At 42.1% G+C, this 19,459-nt stretch overlaps 2 protein-coding genes across 2 annotated transcripts in view; one reads left to right on the forward strand and one right to left on the reverse strand.

The window, feature by feature from the left end:
• The first annotated feature begins 12 nt into the window (after positions 1-12).
• Positions 13-4,077, forward strand: LOC106633515. Its single transcript, XM_042227607.1, has 4 exons — positions 13-1,373; positions 1,464-2,800; positions 3,351-3,675; positions 4,051-4,077. The coding sequence occupies exons 2-4, from the start codon at positions 1,821-1,823 to the stop codon at positions 4,075-4,077; spliced, it is 1,332 nt and encodes a 443-aa protein (XP_042083541.1). The 5' UTR covers positions 13-1,373; positions 1,464-1,820.
• A 5,009-nt stretch (positions 4,078-9,086) lies between these two features.
• Positions 9,087-19,459, reverse strand: part of LOC106633575 (von Willebrand factor A domain-containing protein 5A) — a gene marked incomplete in the record, with an annotated part of 45,504 nt that continues 35,131 nt past the window's right edge. The window contains 9 exon segments of the mRNA XM_042227603.1: positions 9,087-9,400; positions 9,487-9,610; positions 9,781-9,929; positions 11,598-11,648; positions 13,544-13,582; positions 14,466-14,492; positions 16,537-16,569; positions 16,650-16,858; positions 16,987-17,090. Coding sequence (XP_042083537.1) covers positions 9,321-9,400; positions 9,487-9,610; positions 9,781-9,929; positions 11,598-11,648; positions 13,544-13,582; positions 14,466-14,492; positions 16,537-16,569; positions 16,650-16,858; positions 16,987-17,090 — 816 coding nt within the window.

Raw genomic sequence — 19,459 nt, forward strand, 5'->3', positions numbered from 1 at the left:
AAAGAGAGGTCAGACGCTCAGTCTAACTTTACTGCTAAACTTGCACCACTGTTTCAGGGACCATTGTGTGTATCTCAGAGACTCAGTGATGTTAATTACAGGCTCACTTGGGTGGACTCCGGTGTGGATGCAGGTGTTTATCATGTTGTGAACATGCAACCGTTCCATACCTGGGACTCTCTCACTTCCAAAGAACAATCTGTTTCATCGCCTGCTGGGAGAGAGAGAGGATCTGAACTCTGACTCTCAGGCCCACCTTGGCCCCCCTGCAGACACTGACATTGACTCTGAGCCATTCCCCTTTGATTTACCGGACATTGACTCTTCTTCTGTTGTGGGCGCTGTTTCAGACAGTCTTTCACCCAGATCTGTCCGGCACCCAGCTGCTGGTGGACATTGCAATTTCAGGCCCAGACGTTGCCCCAGAGTTACGTCTGGCTGGAGCAACAAAAGATGGATTTTCACACAACCAGGCTTGATCTGAAGTGAAATGTTTTGGTTAATCCTGTTTGATGCTGTCTTGTTGCATTGCTATTTTGAGTCGTGATATATACAGTAGATGTTTCTGTTTGCTCTACTTAATCCAGTTTTATGGCTCTTTAGTGCATTAAGGTTCATTCTTGGCCTTTACTTAAAAAAAAAAAAAAGTGAAAAAAAACTAAGAAACCAATCTTAGCTGTAACCTCTGTGTAGGGTACTGTTAGGTGTGGTGTGTGCTTTTTCAGCTGTGTATGGCTGAGGACAGCCTTTTTCTCACCCGGGGGGGACTATGTAACAGTTGCTATTGTAATGCAGTGTATGACCACATGGCGGCGCCTCCTGTCTCATGACTGGTGTGTCACCTCCTTTTTGTTCTTCTTCGCACTCCTCCTGTAATGGCTGCTCCCGTGTGTACGCGGACTAGTGTGCTCTTTAGTAATGTGTGGTACAGGTAGCACTTTTATTTTTGATATTGTAAATAAATGAGTACTTTTTGGAAAGTCAGAAGCTGTTGCTCATTCGCTATCCACCTGCACACCTCCGCGGCTGGCTTCATCTCCACCGCACGTTACAACACTCATGAGCAACCACTGAGCTGCACTAAAGTCTGATATTGTCCAGTAACCACAAAGCAGCAGAAATCATTTTCATCATCAGAAGTTCTTAAAGTAGTCACTGTCTTATTTTACATTTATATTATTTGCAGAAATTAAGATGATAATTTTCATGTTTCCTGTTTTATCTGATTGTCTTTCACTTGATGAATTAGGCCAGCAGTGAAGTATGGGCCACCATCCTGGCTCTGATCTGGATTCATGGTTTCAAGATGGATGCAAAGGACGAGTGGGAGCTTCTGGCTGTGAAGGCTGCCTCATGGCTCCAAGCTCACAAAGGTAGTAATCATCACAATGAAAATAAAATGCTATAGTCAGCTTTTTCCCTCATATCAATTTCTATAATCATTGTGTGTTTTGTGTTTTTAGCACCGTTTGTGTCAGAGTGTGTGGATGCTGGAAATGTCCTGCTGGGTTGCAGCGTGAGGAAAGAAGCTCTGGGACTCTGAGGGTTTTCTTAAAGTGACCTCACCTTCAGCACTGTTAAGCAGAAGGATACTGACTTACACTATACTGTGTTGCTTTCTTTAGTCTGACCCTTTAATTGTTATAATGTGGTGGACCACTGGAGGGCTCCACTCACACCCAGTTCTCAGGAAGTGTTGTTGCTGTGTTTTGGAGGGAAAGTGTTCAGTTCTGTGGTGATGAGTAATAAACGAGCAGTGTTTATCGAGAGCTTTCGTGTCGTCTGTGTTTACCTCCACATTGGTGACCCCTGACTCGAACATGCTGCAGTCCGATGGTGGCGCCGACTCCGCTCTGGATGCATCAGCAGCCGCCAGCCCTCTGCCTCCGGCTGCAGCTACGTTTGCTGTGGCGCTCAAGCTGCCGGACTTTTGGCTTCACGATCCCCCGTCGTGGTTCGTGCACGTGGAGGCTCAGTTCGCCCTTCGTGGCATCTCGGCTGACGACACGAAATATCACCATGTGGTGGCTTCTCTCGACCCGCTAGCCACCCGTCGTGCGTTGACTCTCCTCCGGGACCCACCCACCCGAGGGAAGTACGCCGCCCTTAAGGAGCTGCTTCTTCGGCGCTATGCCCTCACCGACGCAGAGCGAGCCGAGAAGCTCCTCTCCCTCTCAGGCCTGGGTGGCGGTACGGCTCTCGAACTGATGGAGCACATGCTATCCTTTCTCGGACCGGACGACGGGGGATTCCTCTTCGCCCACATCTTCCTCCGACAGCTGCCGGCGGCCGTGAGAGCCGGCCTCGCCAACTCTCCGCTTCTGGGCACGAAGGATTATCGCTCCCTGGCTGAGGACGCGGATCGTATTCTCCTGGCTACCCGCACTTTCCACGATCACGACCTAGTTCCAGCCTCGCCGGCGGCGCCTTCCACTTCCCCGCTGACCTGCCACGACGTACCCGATCCTTCGCTGACGGCAAAGATCGCGGCACAGCGACACCACGGACGGGACCTCTGTTTCTACCATCAGCGTTTTGGCGCCGGAGCGCGCCGCTGCCTGCCGCCTTGCGCTTTTCCGACCCTGGGACATGGACCCCGCCAGCGCGCTGTAGCGGCCGCGACCGCTGGCGACAAAGAAAAACTGCTCTTCATAGAAGACTCGCGCTCTGGGAGACGTTTCCTGGTCGACTCTGGCTCCCAGAAGAGCCTCCTTCCCTCCGTAGCCGACAGTTTAGCAGCGGGCTGCGGACCGCAGCTTATTGCGGCTAATGGCTCTCCCATCGCAACGTTCGGGGAAAGGTTCGTGACTGTTTGTTTTCATGGTCGGGATTTCCAATGGACCTTTGTTGTTGCCGCTAGCTCTGTACCTATTTTGGGCGCTGATTTTCTTTGTGCCCACGGACTGCTGGTCGATGTCGCTAACAGACGCTTAATCGATGCACTGTCTTTTTCTTCAATGCCCTGTTTCACTCGCGCCATCGAGCCCCTGAATCGGGCTAATTTAGTGACTTCAGGGAATGTTTTTCAGCGTTTGCTCTTGGAGTTCCCTTCACTGACTGTTCCTAATTTCTCGAACACGGCAACGAAGCACGGGGTTGAACATTATATTCCGACGGTCGGTCCCCCGGTGTTCGCACGCGCGCGCCGCCTCGACCCCGCGAAACTCTCCGTCGCTCGGGAAGAGTTTGCCGCAATGGAGCGCCTCGGCATAGTGCAGCGCTCGAATAGTGCCTGGGCTTCTCCGCTACACATGGTGCCCAAGTCAGACGGTCGGTGGCGGCCGTGTGGGGATTTTCGCCGTTTGAATAATGTCACGGAGAATGACCGTTACCCCATTCCCCACATCCAGGATTTTTCCGCCCACCTCGCCGGGACCTCGATTTTTTTCTAAAATTGACTTGGTGCGGGGGTATCACCAGGTTCCCGTGCGCGTCGAAGACGTCCCCAAAACTGCTGTTATTACCCCTTTTGGCCTGAAAGGCGCCGCCCAGACTTTTCAGCGGTTGATGGACTCTGTTTTGCGGGGGCTGCCTTTCGTCTTCGTGTACCTTGACGATATATTGGGGGCCAGCTGCTCTGAGAGTCAGCACGCGTCCCATCTGCATCAGGTTTTCCAGCGCTTGGCGGCACACGGCCTGATCGTCAACCCCTCCAAGTGCCAGTTCGGCTTGCCGGTTCTGGATTTCTTGGGCCACCGCATTTGTTTTTATGACAATCTGTTCTTAAATTGTGTTTTATTTCTCACAAAAGTGAAAAGATTATGGAAGAAAGTCGAGCCAAAGAACACAGTTGGCTCTTAGACTTCTAGTATAGGAGGCCCTCAGCAGAACTTTTAAAGAGAATAAGAAACACATAAAACCTTAGATAAGGAGATGTGCTCTGTATGGAAGCCCGTTTCTGCCACTAAAAAAAAATATTAAAAAAGGATCCATAACTCAAAATTTTGACTTATTTTATCGAAACTTTGACTTATTAACTTATTAACTAGAAATTTCGAATCAGTTAATCAGTAATCTACGTGAATGATGTCATTTCCTTGTAACCTGAAGCTGAAGCCTTACAAATGCTACAGCTAAGCTACCGGTATTACATCCAGTCATGAATGCACAGATTGCCGAGTATTTTCAGTGTGGCTTCAAAAATTATGAAATCCTTGTGTAATTAGTGGAATCACAAACAAAGAAATGAGAGACCAAACATAAATTTTCTAATGTTTTATGCTAAGTATTATTTGGAAAGTCATTACAAAACAGGCAATTTTGGGAAATTCAGATTCAACTCGAACTACATGAGTAAGCAAACATGAATGAAGACTATGTGCTGCCTTAAGACATTCAAGGACCAATCAGTGTCAGTTAGCAGAATGAAAGTGTATTATGGATAAAATTGCTTTTTTGATATTTAATGGATCAGATTACATTTTTTATTTCTCTCCGATATCCGATCCAGTAATTTACGTCAGTATCGGACCGATACGTAATATCGGATCGGTCCATCTCTACTTTCTTGACAGACACACACACACACACACTCTACATACACACACACACACACACACACACACACACACACACACAACACACACACTCTAATTACAAGTGTTTAAAAGTTTGAGTTGTCTGAAAAACTAAAGAAAGAAAAACACAAAAATGTTACAATACAAAAGTTGGAACTTTATTAACACCCAGAAATACAAACTGATGGGTTGATAAATATCAAGAAGACAGTACATTTCACATAAAGACTGTGCATCATTTTAAGATGAAAAAATGCAATATGGGGTCAGCCAGAGGATTAATAATCAAAACTAAGATATTCTGATATTAATGCTGCACCGCCTCGAATCTCACTATAAGTTACATCTGTTGAACTGACTTCTTGCTAGCATTTCCAAGGAAGTCAAGATGAAAAAAATGAAACCTAAAAACAGAGGGTCCAATACATTTAACAGGAATTTGTCAAAAAGAACAACGAAAGTACTGACTGTTAATTTTTTATTTTTGACCCTGTGACTCAGTTATTAGTTTGAAAATAAACGTTTGTATGTCTTCATAAAATACTGTAAAGCTTTTGACTCTTAGGGAGTCAGGAGCTACATGACAGATGTTATTTTGAATGACTTGGATATTTGCTGTTTACCAACCGTAAGTCTGCACAACAGAAATATTGTTCTGAAACACATTAAAATACACAAGTGAAAGATGATATCTGTAATTAAAGTTATAGTGTAAGCAAAGCAAAACAGTTTATGTGAAAAACTGTAAAATATAATTTCAGTGTTCTTTTTACATTTCATAAGAGTAAAATCCTTGTAGGAGTAAATGTATCCAAGCTTCTGACAGATGTGACAGATGTTTAACTTATTGTTGTTTACTTGTAGTGTACAATAAATAATCAAAAACACAGGATTATTCTGCAATGCTTCATTACTCATTAATGTTACAAATGTTGAAAGGTAAAAGTGTTCAATAAAATCCTAAATATTGCAAAATGCTGCAAGAACTCAGTTCTTCTTTCGCTGCTTTAGGACCAGACGCGTACAAGTAACGCGTTACTGTAATCTGATTACTTTTTCAAGTAACGAGTAAAGTAAGGGATTACTATTGCAAAAACGGTAATTAGATTACCGTTACTTTCCCGTAGGAACGCTGTGTTACTGCGTTACTAAAACCGTGATTTTTTTTGCGAGAATGTCTCATGACAGTGACGTAAGCGAGTGCGACGTTCGTGACAACAGCTGTGTGCAGATCAACAATGGATCATATATCGAGTGCGGGAGAGAGTATGAGCGTGCAGCGTTTAAAGCGTGGAAGTACTGACCTTACTTTGAGTTTGATTCCATAAAAAGTGACAAAAACATTAGCGTCCGCTGTGCGTGGGAAGAAAACTTCTTTTTACAGCGAAAAAAACCCCTAAACTTCCAAGCAAGCACCGAGTGCGCTACCACGTAATGGGAAATGCACAGTCCACTGACCGCCGCGGCACACCTGCACCAGGGTAAACCTCCGCCTACCCAACTCCTGCTTTACAGGTGAAAATAGAGCAAAAGGACCGCTGAGTCTTTGACTTTATTTATGTTCTGCTGTGTTTTACTTGCATCTATTTGAAAGAGTGAGTGTAAACACAAACAAAACAAAAAAAATTTGTATAGCGCTTTTCTAGTCCATAGGACCCCAAAGCGCTTTACACTACAATCAGTAATTAGTTACTGATTACTTTCCTCAAGTAACTTGACCAACACTGATTATTATAGTATATTCTTTTACCAGTCCAACAGATTTATGTTCCCAAATGGATCATTACAGCTGGTCCACTTGATTGTCAAATTATTATTATTACAATCAGAACGGACAGGACTGGGGGATGGGAAAGAGAAAGATGAAAAAAAGAGAAGTTGGGAAGATGCTCAACAGAAGGAGATGGAAAGCAAAAAAATAGGAAAAGAGAGACACAGAGAGTGAAGACACTAAAAATCTGTTTGATCACCTGCTGGGAAAATAAAAACAAGCCAAAAAAAGGGAAATAACACAGTAGCAAAACCACAGCAAAAACCAACATGAGCACAAGTTATAGTAAATAATAAATATCTCTACATCCCGGAAGGGGCCTGATCGAGCCACAGGGGCCACCGGGAGTGAGCCAGTATATCCATATATTCTCCTCTCAGCCCTTCTGCCCAAAATGGCGAACAGAGAAAAGGGGTGTGAGGACCCCATAACTCACTCCGCCCACTCATTTGTGATGTTGCTGTCTGCTGTTCTAAAGTACATTTAAAACATGGGAGGGGTCTACTACGACTACTACTACTACTACTACTGTTACTGCTACTACTACTATTACTGCTACTAACACTACTACCAATAATAATAATAATAATAATACATTTACTTTAAAAGCGCCTTTCAAGACACTCAAGGACACTTAACAACAGAATAAAACAAAAAGTAGAATAATGACAAATGGTAAATGGCCTGTACTTGTATAGCGCTTTACTTAGTCCCTAAGGATTCCAAAGCACATTACACTACATTCAGTCATCCACCCATTCACACACTGGTGATGGCAAGCTATATTGTAGCCACAGCTGCCCTGGGGCGCACTGACAGAGGCGAGGCTGCCGGACACTGGCGCCACCGGGCCCTCTGACCACCACCAGTAAGCAACGGGTGAAGTGTCTTGCCCAAGGAAAATTTAAAACTGCTGGCTAAGGGTAAACGTAAATTCAGTAAAATTATAATTCACATCGGCAGTAATGATACCCGGTTGCGTCAATTGGAGGTCACCAAAATGAATATTGAATCGGTGTGTAACTTTGGAAACAATATTGGAGTCTGTAGTTTTCACCGGTCCCCTCCCCAGTCAGACCAGGAGTGACATATTTAGCCGCATGTTCTCCTTGCTGGCTGTCTGAGTGGTGTCCAAAAAACGATGTGGGCTTCATAGATAATTGGGAAACTTTCCAGAGGAAACCCGGTCTTGTTAGGAGAGACAACATTCCTTAGATGGAGCCGCTCTCATTTCTAGAAATTTATTTCTAAATAAAATTTATTAAACACATATTAAAAACATGACTATCCAGAGTTGGGACCAAGAAGCAGATTTGCAGTCTTACATGCCTCTCTTCTCTCCTCCCAGCAAAACACCGACTTAAATGAGTCAAAACCCCGGAGTCATACTAACTATCAGAATCCTTGAAGCACAGGCCGAGTGCTATGAGATTGACTCTAAGATCACAACCTGATTAAAAACAGAATCCAACATAAACATTCTTGAGATTACGGGATGGCAAAAAATGTACTTTAAAACAAGATCTTCTTGTTTCATTGGGACAGTAAAGTCCCATAAGAAAGAATAGGCATACCTGTGTAAGAACAGGTATCACTGCTATGGAGTTTAATGTTTTACATGCAGACTCAGGGCTGCTAGTCTCCTCTCGGCATTTAAACATTGGTGATTTAGAAACTCACAGTTCAACAGCACAACACTGTGTTTCCTTTTTACATCAAACATTTCTTTCAGCCATCTGTTTTTATCAGTGGATACATGACTAACTTTTATTCAATAGCCACAAATTACACAAATCCAAGATTAAATATTTTATTTATCAAAGACATGTGATTACACATTCATACAAGGAGCTAAGCACAGTGTAAGAAAAACTTTATAAAATAATAATAAATGTTTTATAAAAATCATATTCTCTGATGATCACATTACACGTGTCACATCTGTTTTTTGTTTTTTTCATTTTGGACTGAACATGGTAACGCCTGGACCTAAAATATCAGGGCTGAGTTTTTTGTCCCAGTCCAGGCCTGCAGCCCTCCGTTAAGAAACCATGTTCTGATCTCATTTCCACATTGATACAACCGTGATGAGTTTATTTTAATGCGCTTTCATTGAATCCGTTTGATCTATATTTAAGGGTCATTGGTTGGATACTTATCTGTAAAAAACTGAAACTCACTCGATCAAATTGTTAAGTGGTTGAGCAGGCTGATCCACAGCTGAGCCGAGCATCCCTGTACACCAGACCGTTACAGCAGTTTGCTGGTTTAATTTTTCTTGATGGCTCACACCTGTTGCATAGTGAGTTTCAGTTTCTACCTTCTGGGCAAAGGTTCCTGGTTTCAAAATGTAAAACATGGAGGTTTAAAAATAGCTTTTTTGTAGCCGCCATTACTCAGATGAACAAGTTATAGTTTGTTTGTGGTTGTATTAAGAGTATGTGATGGATGGCTCATGACTGCAGAACAAATCTAGCTATGCATTCCCTCTGCTGGCCTTGATTTCACTCGCTGTGAGACATAGCTGATGATGAGGTCTCATTTGTTAGTGGAAATTATGTCCAGCTGTTTACTTACATGACATGAATTAAAAAATGAAAGATATGCATTGGAATAAGGAAGAATTTTGCTTCACTATGACTTTGAATTTAAGCTGCATATTTTCCTCAACCATGATTAAAAAATGTGTTGAAAGATAGAACTGGCCAGGTGTGTTGGTCTTTTTAAATATTTTAAAATTAAATTATTTATTTTTTTCATGGTGACTCATTAGAAGGAATGATGGGTCCAAACTCATGTGTGTTTTTATTTGTTTAATATTTGATGCTTTCAAGCAAACAGCAACATTAAAGTTAGAATAGAAAAGCAATAATCTCTGCTACTCTTACAAAGCTGACTTTGGACACACGCAGCATAAAATAAGGCACATTAGATAATAAAGTTGGACGATGCAAAGATTAATGTGGATGAAGTATGAAGTAAATCTGCTTCTGTGTATGAATCATAAAGAAGTTGTTAGTTTATAAAAAACCTCAGAGGCCAAGGGCAGTTTTTTGCACACTGCAACCCAACAATATATTTCCGGCTTCCACACACTCTGTCACAGACGGTGCTGGAAAAAAAAGGAACACACAAAATAAAATATTCAATTAGCATCTTAATAACTGACCGACTGTAGCAACTCAGTATAACCATCACCTTTTTGCGCACTGAGCCATGACACAGCCTTTGCAGCCAGAAGCTCCCACTCGTCCTTTGCATCCATCTTGAAACCATGAAGCCAGATCAGAGCCAGAATGGTGGCCCACACTTCACTGCTGGCCTAGTGTATAGAATCAGCAGTCATGTAGTTAAATATTAAATTAAGTGAGGCAGCTTGCAGATGTTCGTTAACATGAGTGTGTAATTTTGAAAATTCACTTTTGAAACCATTTTAATGAATACGTTACAAACACCCACTATTACTGTGTTATTATTTATTTAATAGCCCACCTTTTCAGGCTTTGACTTTTCCACCTCCTGGTTGGTCTTTCCCAGTGCAGCAGCCAGAGCTGGATCAAGCAGCCAGCAGCCAGACGCCTTCTGGAGGGAGACTAACTGTAGCAAAGGGTCTCTGAGTGGCTTCTTAGCAGGTGGAAATTCTTCATCCGGCAGTTGTGAAGAGGAAAATTTAGAGGAAAAGTTACATAATAAAATGCCCTTCCTGGGTGGAATTCAAAGCAATATTTAAAATAATGTGCTGAGTTAAGTAAGAAAATATTTCTAATGATTTGGTTCCACATGTTGCAATATATGTGTCATATTTAGAGTTGTTACTATTTCTATTTGGGCAATTAAAAGAACAATATTTAACAAAAGACGTCAGCTTTGACAACCAGATATATTTCATAACTTTTTGGATATTTGATGATTTCTTTTCTCGTGGAAACAGTTCCCAGTTTGGATTTGGGAGACACACACCCTCCCTACATTTAGGATTAGGCTTAAACCTTTCCGTTTTGATAAAGCATATAGTTAGCGCTGGATCAGGTGACCCTGAATCCTCCCTTAGTTATGCTACAATATGTCTAGGCTGCTGGGAGATTCCCATTATGCATTGAGTATTTCTTCTTCAGTCACCCTTTTCACTCCGTATGTGTTTATACACCTCTCTGCATTGAATTATTCTTCCTCTCTGGCTCTCTTCCACAGCGTGTCTTTGTCCTGTCTTCCTACCCTCACTCCAGACTGTCACAGCAGATGGTGACACCTAGGTCTGCTGGAAGTTTCTTCCTGTTAATATGGAGTTTTTCTTTCCCACTGTCACCAAAGTGCTTCCTTATATGGGGTAATATGATTATTGGAAGTTTTCTCTGGATTTTTTTGTATTATTGTACCTTACATTATAAAACACCTTGCGGCAACTGTTGTTATGATTTGGCCTTATATAAATAAAATCAAATTGAACTGAATTTAGTTATGGCATCTGACAGTGGACTCCTCTTTGTTCTGCTAGACTTACGTGTAGCGTTCAATACTATTGATCATAACAGTACACATTTTATCACTTTGCAGATGACTCTCAGCTTTATTAACCATGAAATCAGAAGACACAAATCAACTAGTTTAACTACAGAAATGTCTTACAGTTATTAAGGTCTAGGTAACTTTTAATAAGTCCTAAAAAACCTAGAAACATGGTGTCTAACCAGACACTTATTTTGATGGTATTAACTTGGCTTCCAGTAAAGTGTGGGCAATTTTACCAGGATATGTTCTTCAATGCACATATTAATCAAATATGTAGGACTGCCTTATTGCAATGTGTCTAACAAACAAAAACATTATGTGTAAGAGTGATACTAAAAAATTAGTTCATGTATTTATTACTTCTAGGCTACACTATTGTAATTCATTATTATAGATCACTTTTAAAAATCTCTGAAAAATCCTCAGTTGATCCAGAACGTTGCAGTGAGAGTACAAACAGGAACTATGAAAGACAGAGCATATTTCTCTCATATTAGCTTCTATTCATTGTCTTCAGAATTTAATTTAAAATCCTTTCCTTCATATAGAGTGAGGAGAACTTTCAGTGAAAACATTCCTTTATGATAAAGCTCATAAGTTTGGGCTGAAGCAGATGACTTTGAACAATCGCTTAGCAATGCTGCAATAGGCTACCGGGGGGCTACCTATGATGTTTCTGTTTATTAATAGGAAAAATGAACCACGCTGGCTGTCTCTTTTATAGTTTGCCACACACTAAAAACAACAATTAAGAGTACAAAAGCACCAATTATACATAAAAAAGAAGTCAAAACAGATACCTCCATCCATGCTGTACAAACAGCAAAAATCCATGAGACATCTGTCTTCTGCTTTTTCAAAGGAAACACAACAGTAAGCACACCAGATATTCTTAGTTCTATAATTCTAATCCAAATGCAAACAAAATTAAAACATGTATCTTTCATTGCACACTAAATTCAGTAGCAAGGTTAACTGATGTGCAATCTCATTGCACTTGTCTGACTGGAATTGAATTATCTTAATTGCTCATGTGTAGCATGCCAGACTAAATCTGTCTGTGTCCACCTTCACAAGTGCAACTCAATTAACTTGCAGTAATCCCAATACTGACTAACTACTAGAAGACAAAACCAACCCTAGGCAGTACTGAAATGTTTAAAATCATCCTATATACTTTACAACAAAATTGTTATTTGCAGATAAAATCTCTAATAGCCAGTTAAAAATAATAAATTAATGCTTGGCTTTTTTTTTTTATTGATATAAGATACAGAAGCTATTTAAGCTTTATTTTATCTATATATATCTCCAACCTGTAATTAAACTATTTGAGAGAAAATCAATCTTTACACATCTTTACACAGCCTGTAACTGGGGTTTTCCTGGTGTGATAGACCCCAGCCTCTATGGATCTTGTGCTCAGAACTTGTTCCTGTGGTGCCATGATTAGTGCCTCTGTGCTGTCTTTCAGTCCAGCTTTGTCCAGCCCCTCGTAGAAGTGCCTGATTTCGATGTCAGCCACTTCCTCTATCTGCCAGTTGTTCATACTGTGCAGGGGACTGTCCTTCCATGATAGTTCCTCCTCTTCCTCCTCTTTCTTTGGTTTCTGCTGCCTGAGGTATTCACTAAGCACATGGTTGGTTTTTGCCATCTTCTTGGTGTACTCGTGGATGTTCGTTGTCTTATCCTGGACTGTGGTACTGACACTCAACAGTCCCCTGCCTCCTTCCTTCCGCTTAGCATACAGCCTCAGGGTGCTGAACTCGGGGTCAGAACCATCCATGCATGGTCAGGAGTTTCCTTGTCTTGATGTCAGTGGCTTCTATCTCTTATTATCCCAGCAAGGTACCCGATGACCGTCAAGGCCTAGGTGTTGATAGCTTGGATCTTGTTCTTACCATTTAGTTGACTCTTCAGGACTTGACTGACCCTCTGCAGGTACTTGGTGGTTGCAGCTTTCCTAGCAGCCTCTCCACAGCTCCCATTTGCCTGTGGGATCCCCAGGTACTTGTACCTGTCCTCTATGTCTGCAATGTTGACTTCTTGTAGTTCGATCCCCTCAGTTCTGACTACCTTCCCTCTCTTTGTTGTCATCTGATTACACTTCTCCAGTCCAAATGAAATTCCTCTGTCATTGCTGTATATCTTGGTGGTGTGGATCAGTGAATTGATATCTCGTTCACTCTAGGCATACAGCTTGATGTGATCCATGCACAGGAGGTGGCTGACAACTGCTCCATTCTGTAGTCGGTATCTGTAACCAGTATTGTCAGTGATCTCACTGAGGGGGTTCAGATCTAAGCTGAACAGCAGTGGGGACAGATCATCCATCTCCTTGGTAGATCCCGCACCTGATGGTGACTTGTGCTGTTGGCTTGAAGTTAGTCTCTAATGTTGTTCGCCACATCCACATAGAGTTCCTGATGAAGGCTCTTAGGGTCCTGTTGATCTTGTACAGTTCTAGGCATTCCAGGATCTGAGTGTGGGGCTTGGTCAGCCAAGTCTTGCAGTCTCTATCAGTAGCTAGTGTTTTGTGCCTCTGGTATTGATGCCAATTCCTTTTTGTGCCCCGCTTATGTATTGAGCCATGTGCCTACTCATCTTTGCCGCTATGATGCCTGAACAGAAGCTTCCATGTGGTAGGAATGCAGGTTATGTCCAGTAGTTGGATGGGCCCGGTCCCTTCTACAAACAGCTACACATTTACATAGATGTACAGATGTGTCATTTAGGTTTTACGTACCTGTTTCAATTTCCTCAAATATCGCCGCGGAGTCACACACTATAACGTAAAATAGAGTCAGTACATTTCTTAAGAATTTGTTAAGGAACACTAACTTACTGATTTGTTGATATACAAATACAAAACAATAGTATAAAAGTATGTAAATGTACATCACTGTCACCTTTCTAATCAGAATCTTGATTTCTTGTAACAAATATTTTAAAGTCAATGTCATTTATTGCTTTTGGATCGTCTGAACCTGACTCAGATATTCTGCTCTTAAATTTATCATCGTACTCTTTTTATTCACATTCATCTGTCTGACAAAAACAGATTAATATTTCATCTTAACATGTAATGTCTCCACATCATACTACGTTTCTGGCTTCTGAGAGTCTTACAGCAGGTTAGAATATTACTACAATATTTAAACTGTATTTAAATCTACATGTTGATAAACACCACCTATATTTAATCATTCAAGTTCAGACACATTGGCTCATTTAAAGGGTCTTTTTCATTATTTTTACTCTTTTGTGCAGTAGAGAAGAAAATGGCTCTTTATGGAAGGAACTACATGATCACATATTTAATATATTACATTTCTAATTATTTAATAATTCAAAAAAGTTAGTTTCACAGGAAGGAATTGCAGCTTGATTATGACACTAATATGGAAATGTTGGGAAAATTAGACATTTTATTTGCTGTTTAGATCAGTACGTTTATGGCTTCTGAGGTCATTATCATGACCTGCAACTTATCATAAATGGTAGTATAAATACAGCCAAATACAACAACTGGGAAAATAAATACTGCAGCAACTGTGCAGTGAATGTTTGACATTTAACATTTCAAATACAAATATGTTGGTTTCTTTGTTTTTATTTTAGAAATGCACATGTGTGTAGATGTGTGTTGTCACTCAGCTTCTACTTACTAATCGTGGATGGAGCAGCCCTGACCGCTATGATAAAAAAAAAGTCAGGTTGAGGGTGAACATATAAGAGAGAAATAAAACCTGGCATTACCACACCGTTGATCTTTAAAATGTATAAATCAACCTTAAACAGGTTGAGGTTATCAGGTGAAGTCTTCACTTTGGGACACAGCACATTACAAAGGCTGTCACAGCAAATACTGCAGCTATTTGCATACAGTATTCAAATGAATTCATCCTCTATATGGTTGCCATTTGCCTGTGGGATTTCCAGGCATTTGCAATGTTGCATTCTCATAGTTTGATCCAATCAGTCTTCTTTACCATCTGACTACACCTCTCAAATCCAAATGACATTTCAATATCATTACTGTATATCCTGGTGATTGGTGAATCAATGTCACGTTCACTCTTGGCATACAGCTTGATGTCATCCATGTACAGGAGGTGGTGTGACGATTGCTCTGTTCCATAGTCGGTATCCAGCCAGTCTTGTCAATGATCTCACTGAGGGTGTTCAGGCGTATGCAGAAAAGCAGTAGGAACAGTGCATCTCTTTGGTAGATCCCGCACTTGTTGGTGACTTGTGCTTTGGGCTTGAAGTTGGCCTCTACTGTTGTACACCACATCCCTATTGAGTTTCTGATGAAGGCTCTAAGGGGCCTGTTGAGCTTGTATAGATCTAGGCATTACAGGATCCAGCTGTGGGGCATCGAGTCATAGGCCTTCTTATAATCAATCCAGGCAGTGCACATGTTGATAAGCCTAGTGTTGCAGTCTCGGGTGACTGCTCTGTCAACCAGTAGCTGGTGTTTCGCTCCTCTGGTATTCCTGTCTATTCCTTTTTGTGCCCCACTCATGTATTGATCCATGTTCCTATTCATCTTTGCCACTATGATGCCTGACAGGAGCTTCCATGTGGTACTGAGGCAGGTTAACGGCCAGTAGTTGGATGGGACGGGTTTCTCCTGGGGGTCCTTGGGAATCAGGCCTTTGTTTAGCCATTACGAGTGTCATTGACTAGCAGCTGGTTCATTTGTGCAGCCAGACGCACATGGAGTGCAGTCAGCTTCTTCAGCCAGCCAATTTTACACACACGTGTGTGTGTGTGTGTGTGTGTGTGTGTGTGTAGAAGTACTTGTACTGTGTTTGCAATGGTAAAAAACCTTGAACTCCCCGAGCGAAACGGGGGAACCATAGTGTGCAGTAGGGCTGCCACGATTAGTCGACTAGTCACGATTGCTGTACTACTTAGGCATCCCTGTCTTCATCACATCTTTCTGCAGCTCTGATAGTTGGATTAGTTCCCTCCATAATGCCTTGATCTTCGCCTCTAGACTTCTGGTACATGTACTGCTCCTGGTGGCTATTCATCTTGTAGACAACCATCTCACCGATAACTGCTGCCGTGGTGTAGATCATTTAGTTGATTTCAGTGATGGTCACAATAGGCATTGTCGGCACTGCTGCATTTGTATCTTCTAATAGACCCTCAGAGTGTACTTCATGTAATCTTGTGGGGCGATCGTGGCTCAAGAGTTGGGAGTTCGCCTTGTAATCGGAAGGTTGCCGGTTCGAGCCCCGGCTCGGACAGTCTCGGTCGTTGTGTCCTTGGGCAAGACACTTCACCCGTTGCCTACTGGTGGTGGTCAGAGGGCCCGGTGGCGCCAGTGTTCGGCAGCCTCGCCTCTGTCAGTGCGCCCCAGGGTGGCTGTGGCTGCAATGTAGCTCGCCATCACCAGTGTGTGAATGTGTGTGTGAATGGGTGGATGACAGGTTGTGTAAAGCGCTTTGGGGTCCTTAGGGACTAGAAAAGCGCTATACAAATACAGGCCATTTACCATTTCTACCTACCGAGCTGTCCAGGCCTCAGGCATGGACAGCTTGCTATACTTCTTAGCCACCTTTTTCATTGCACCTTTCTGCATCTCTGATTGTTGACACCCGAACCACCAACAGGGGCGAGAGGGGGATTTTACACACACACGTATGCGTCTAACACTTTATGAGTACTGTGTGTGTGTAGAAGTACTTGCACTCTGTTTGCAATGGTAAAAAACCTTGTACTCACCAAACGAAGTACAGGAACGATAGACATCAGGCACTGATAAGATAGGATAAGATAAGATAAGAATGCCCCAAGAACAATATGAAGTAGATAGGATTGCTAATTATTCATGTTACTTGGAATATCTCGGTGCAGAAGAGGTCCTTGAATCTCCTTGTTGTTGTCTTTATTGACAGCAATGAAAGCAGTGAAAGAACTGCTCACTCCTGATTGGACACTCAGATGCACCACCTTCTTCTTTACTTCTTCTTTTTCCTGATTGTTTTCTGCTTCCATCTCTAGCAAGCAAATAAGAGTCCGAGCAGCTAACCTGTGGACTATTAAGCTACAGACAAGAGAAAATATTGGTATGGTGACATGGTCACAATTACCATGTAATTATCATGTTACATGCAAAGTGAACTATTGTAAAGTTATTATCTAATAAATCCAGTGGATTAACAGCTCATTTACCCAGAGTCTGCTGCAGGTCTGAGACTGAAGTGCAGCTGGTTCTCAGAGGGATGACCTGCCAGGCTGTACTTCACCGTCACACAGCCCTCTGCTGCCTCTGAGCTCTGACACAGAATTACAGTGTCAAACCAATTTCATCTTTTCAAAACATGACAAGCATAAACACAGAGATCTACACTGTGAGAAGATGCTGCTCCTACCTGTCCAGTGAGCTGGGCATAAATTAGTGACCTTTGACCCTGGAAAAGTGATGTGATTGGTGGAGAGAGTACAGTGATAGTGGATCCCTTTGGTAAATCCCATGTAACAGAAACATCTTCCACAGCTGGTTGCAGAGAAAAATGCAGTGACTGCATCACCTGATGAGTACAAAAACTGAAATCATATCTTCTGTCCAATTTTTTTTTTTTTTTAAACACAAATCATTTTTTGCTGTAACTCTTATGAGTCATTGTCTTACTTTTGGTTGCATCCTGTCAGTCCCTGTGATGAACTGAGCGTGACCTCCTCCTTCCTTGGCCATCCCATTAATGAGAGCAGAGCTGGCCCCTTCCCCAATCCCAAAAGAGAAACACCTGCAATACAACAGTTTTCTCTGAGTACACAGAGGACATGTTGGACATTCTGGGAATTGTGTAGATGTAGTTGTTTTTTTCTGGTTTGCGAGAATACAGCAGTTGTTTTAAAAACAGACACACTTGGCATATAGCACATATAATCACATTTTTTTGTTTTACCTGTGGGAACCTGAATTCTTCTTCACCAGATCGATCACTTCTTTGGTGTTCCCCACCTCTCCATCAGTAAAGACAAACAGCTAGAGAGGAGAGTTTACACACAGTTTTTCAACTGCACAAGCTGAAACACAACTCTCTGATATGTAATCAAGTATGCAGTCAGTAAACTGTTTTAACAAGTAAAAACAAAGAGAAGAAGCTTTAAGCAAGAGTGAGAGGAACAATAGGAGCCACTCAACAGATCAACTCATGTATAATTAGCAGATTATATGAGACTGATACAGGGCTTGATTCATGGTTAACTTACATGTTGGAGTAATGAATGAGAAAAAAGAAAGACTAAAGAATGACATTATTAAAGTGTGTGTGTGTGTGTGTGTGTGTGTGTGTGTGTGTGTGTGTGTGTGTTACCTGTCTAGGCTGAGTGGGAATGCAGGGCTGGCTGTAAATATGTTTGAGGGGCTCCAGGATTTCTGTTTCTCCAAGATCAGCCTTCATCTGCTCAACTTTCTTCAGAGCCTCCTCCATGGTCTTCTCACCATACTCTACACTCTTACTGCCATGACAAACACACAAGTGAGATCAAACATAACCTGGAGTTTTGCAGAATCATCCAAAGGCAACATGTTGACTAACAGCAGGGAAGATATCTTATCACACATTTACAGTAATATCACTGAGATCATATGAATACAACTGACGGGAAGATGTGTTCATATCTGGACCCAAAACTGTAAATGTTGAAATAGCAGCCCATTGGTAAGCTCTTCAACAGGAGCAGCAGAGTGTCCTTCAGGGAAGAGGGAGAAGATAATGAGGCCACTGTGTGAGAGGAACAATTTAAGGAAATATTTTGTAACACTAACACCACATCATAAATACCTTGGCACTGCTGATCCGGGTTTCCTGCTGCTCAGTGTTATTCGTAGCACAGTCCATACTTCCAGATCGATCCATTAAGAACACAAACTCTCCACATGAAGCCGACTGGACCAGCGCAGACATGCTGCAGGACCGGATGCGCTGTCTACACCGGCTCTCTCTTACCCTTTACCCGCCCCTGTTGCTTGTCTTGTGTTTCTATGGTGTATTGATAGTCATGTGCTTTTTGTGCTGAGGTGTTTTTTCTGTTATCAAACTGTTCTCCCACTAGGAGCTCAGTCTGAGTGGAGTTTTTTTTCTCCTCCTCTTACCTCATGTTATGTATTTTCGTTGTTTTTTTCCTATCAGCCTACCTTTCTGACATGTCTCCCCAATGTGATGTTTGTGTAAAGTTGGTCAGAAGGTTCCTTTGTAAGTGCGCATGCGCCATTAGCGTGCTGCCTGCTGTAACCCTAATTTCCTTCGGGATTAATAAAGTATTCTGATTGTGATTCTGATCACATGTGACATGACCTACTAGTTGTTTCCTTCTTGCCTGTCAGCTTAACATCACAGGTTGGGTGCTCGAGACTCTATTCGCTCCTGGAGATGGAAGGAGAGAAGCATCAGGAACACAAGATGGAGAGTAAAGAAGAAGGTGGTGCACTCAGTGTCAATCAGGAGTGAGCAGTTCTTCACTGCTTCATTGCTGTCAAAAAGACAACACAAGGATTCAGGGACCTCTTTGCGCAGAATATTCCAACAGCCCGTGAGTTGTTTTTTTTTTTTTTAAACTAAAATACTCAAACAAAGTTTGAAGATGAAGAAAGCTGAACTTGAATGAAAAGAGTACAATGATAAATAGAAGAGCAGAC

This window comes from Haplochromis burtoni, unplaced genomic scaffold, assembly GCF_018398535.1.
Source record: "Haplochromis burtoni strain Fernald_Lab_line unplaced genomic scaffold, NCSU_Asbu1 Contig_270, whole genome shotgun sequence".
NCBI lineage: Eukaryota > Metazoa > Chordata > Actinopteri > Cichliformes > Cichlidae > Haplochromis > Haplochromis burtoni.

Coding starts and splice junctions, on each gene's coding strand:
- LOC106633515 (XM_042227607.1), top strand. CDS start 1,821: ATGCTGCAGTCCGATGGTGGCGCCGACTCCGCTCTGGATGCATCAGCA. Junction 2,801..3,350: donor ATCGCAACGTTCGGGGAAAG/GTTCGTGACTGT, acceptor CCCCACATCCAG/GATTTTTCCGCCCACCTCGC. Junction 3,676..4,050: donor AGTGCCAGTTCGGCTTGCCG/GTTCTGGATTTC, acceptor TGTAACCTGAAG/CTGAAGCCTTACAAATGCTA.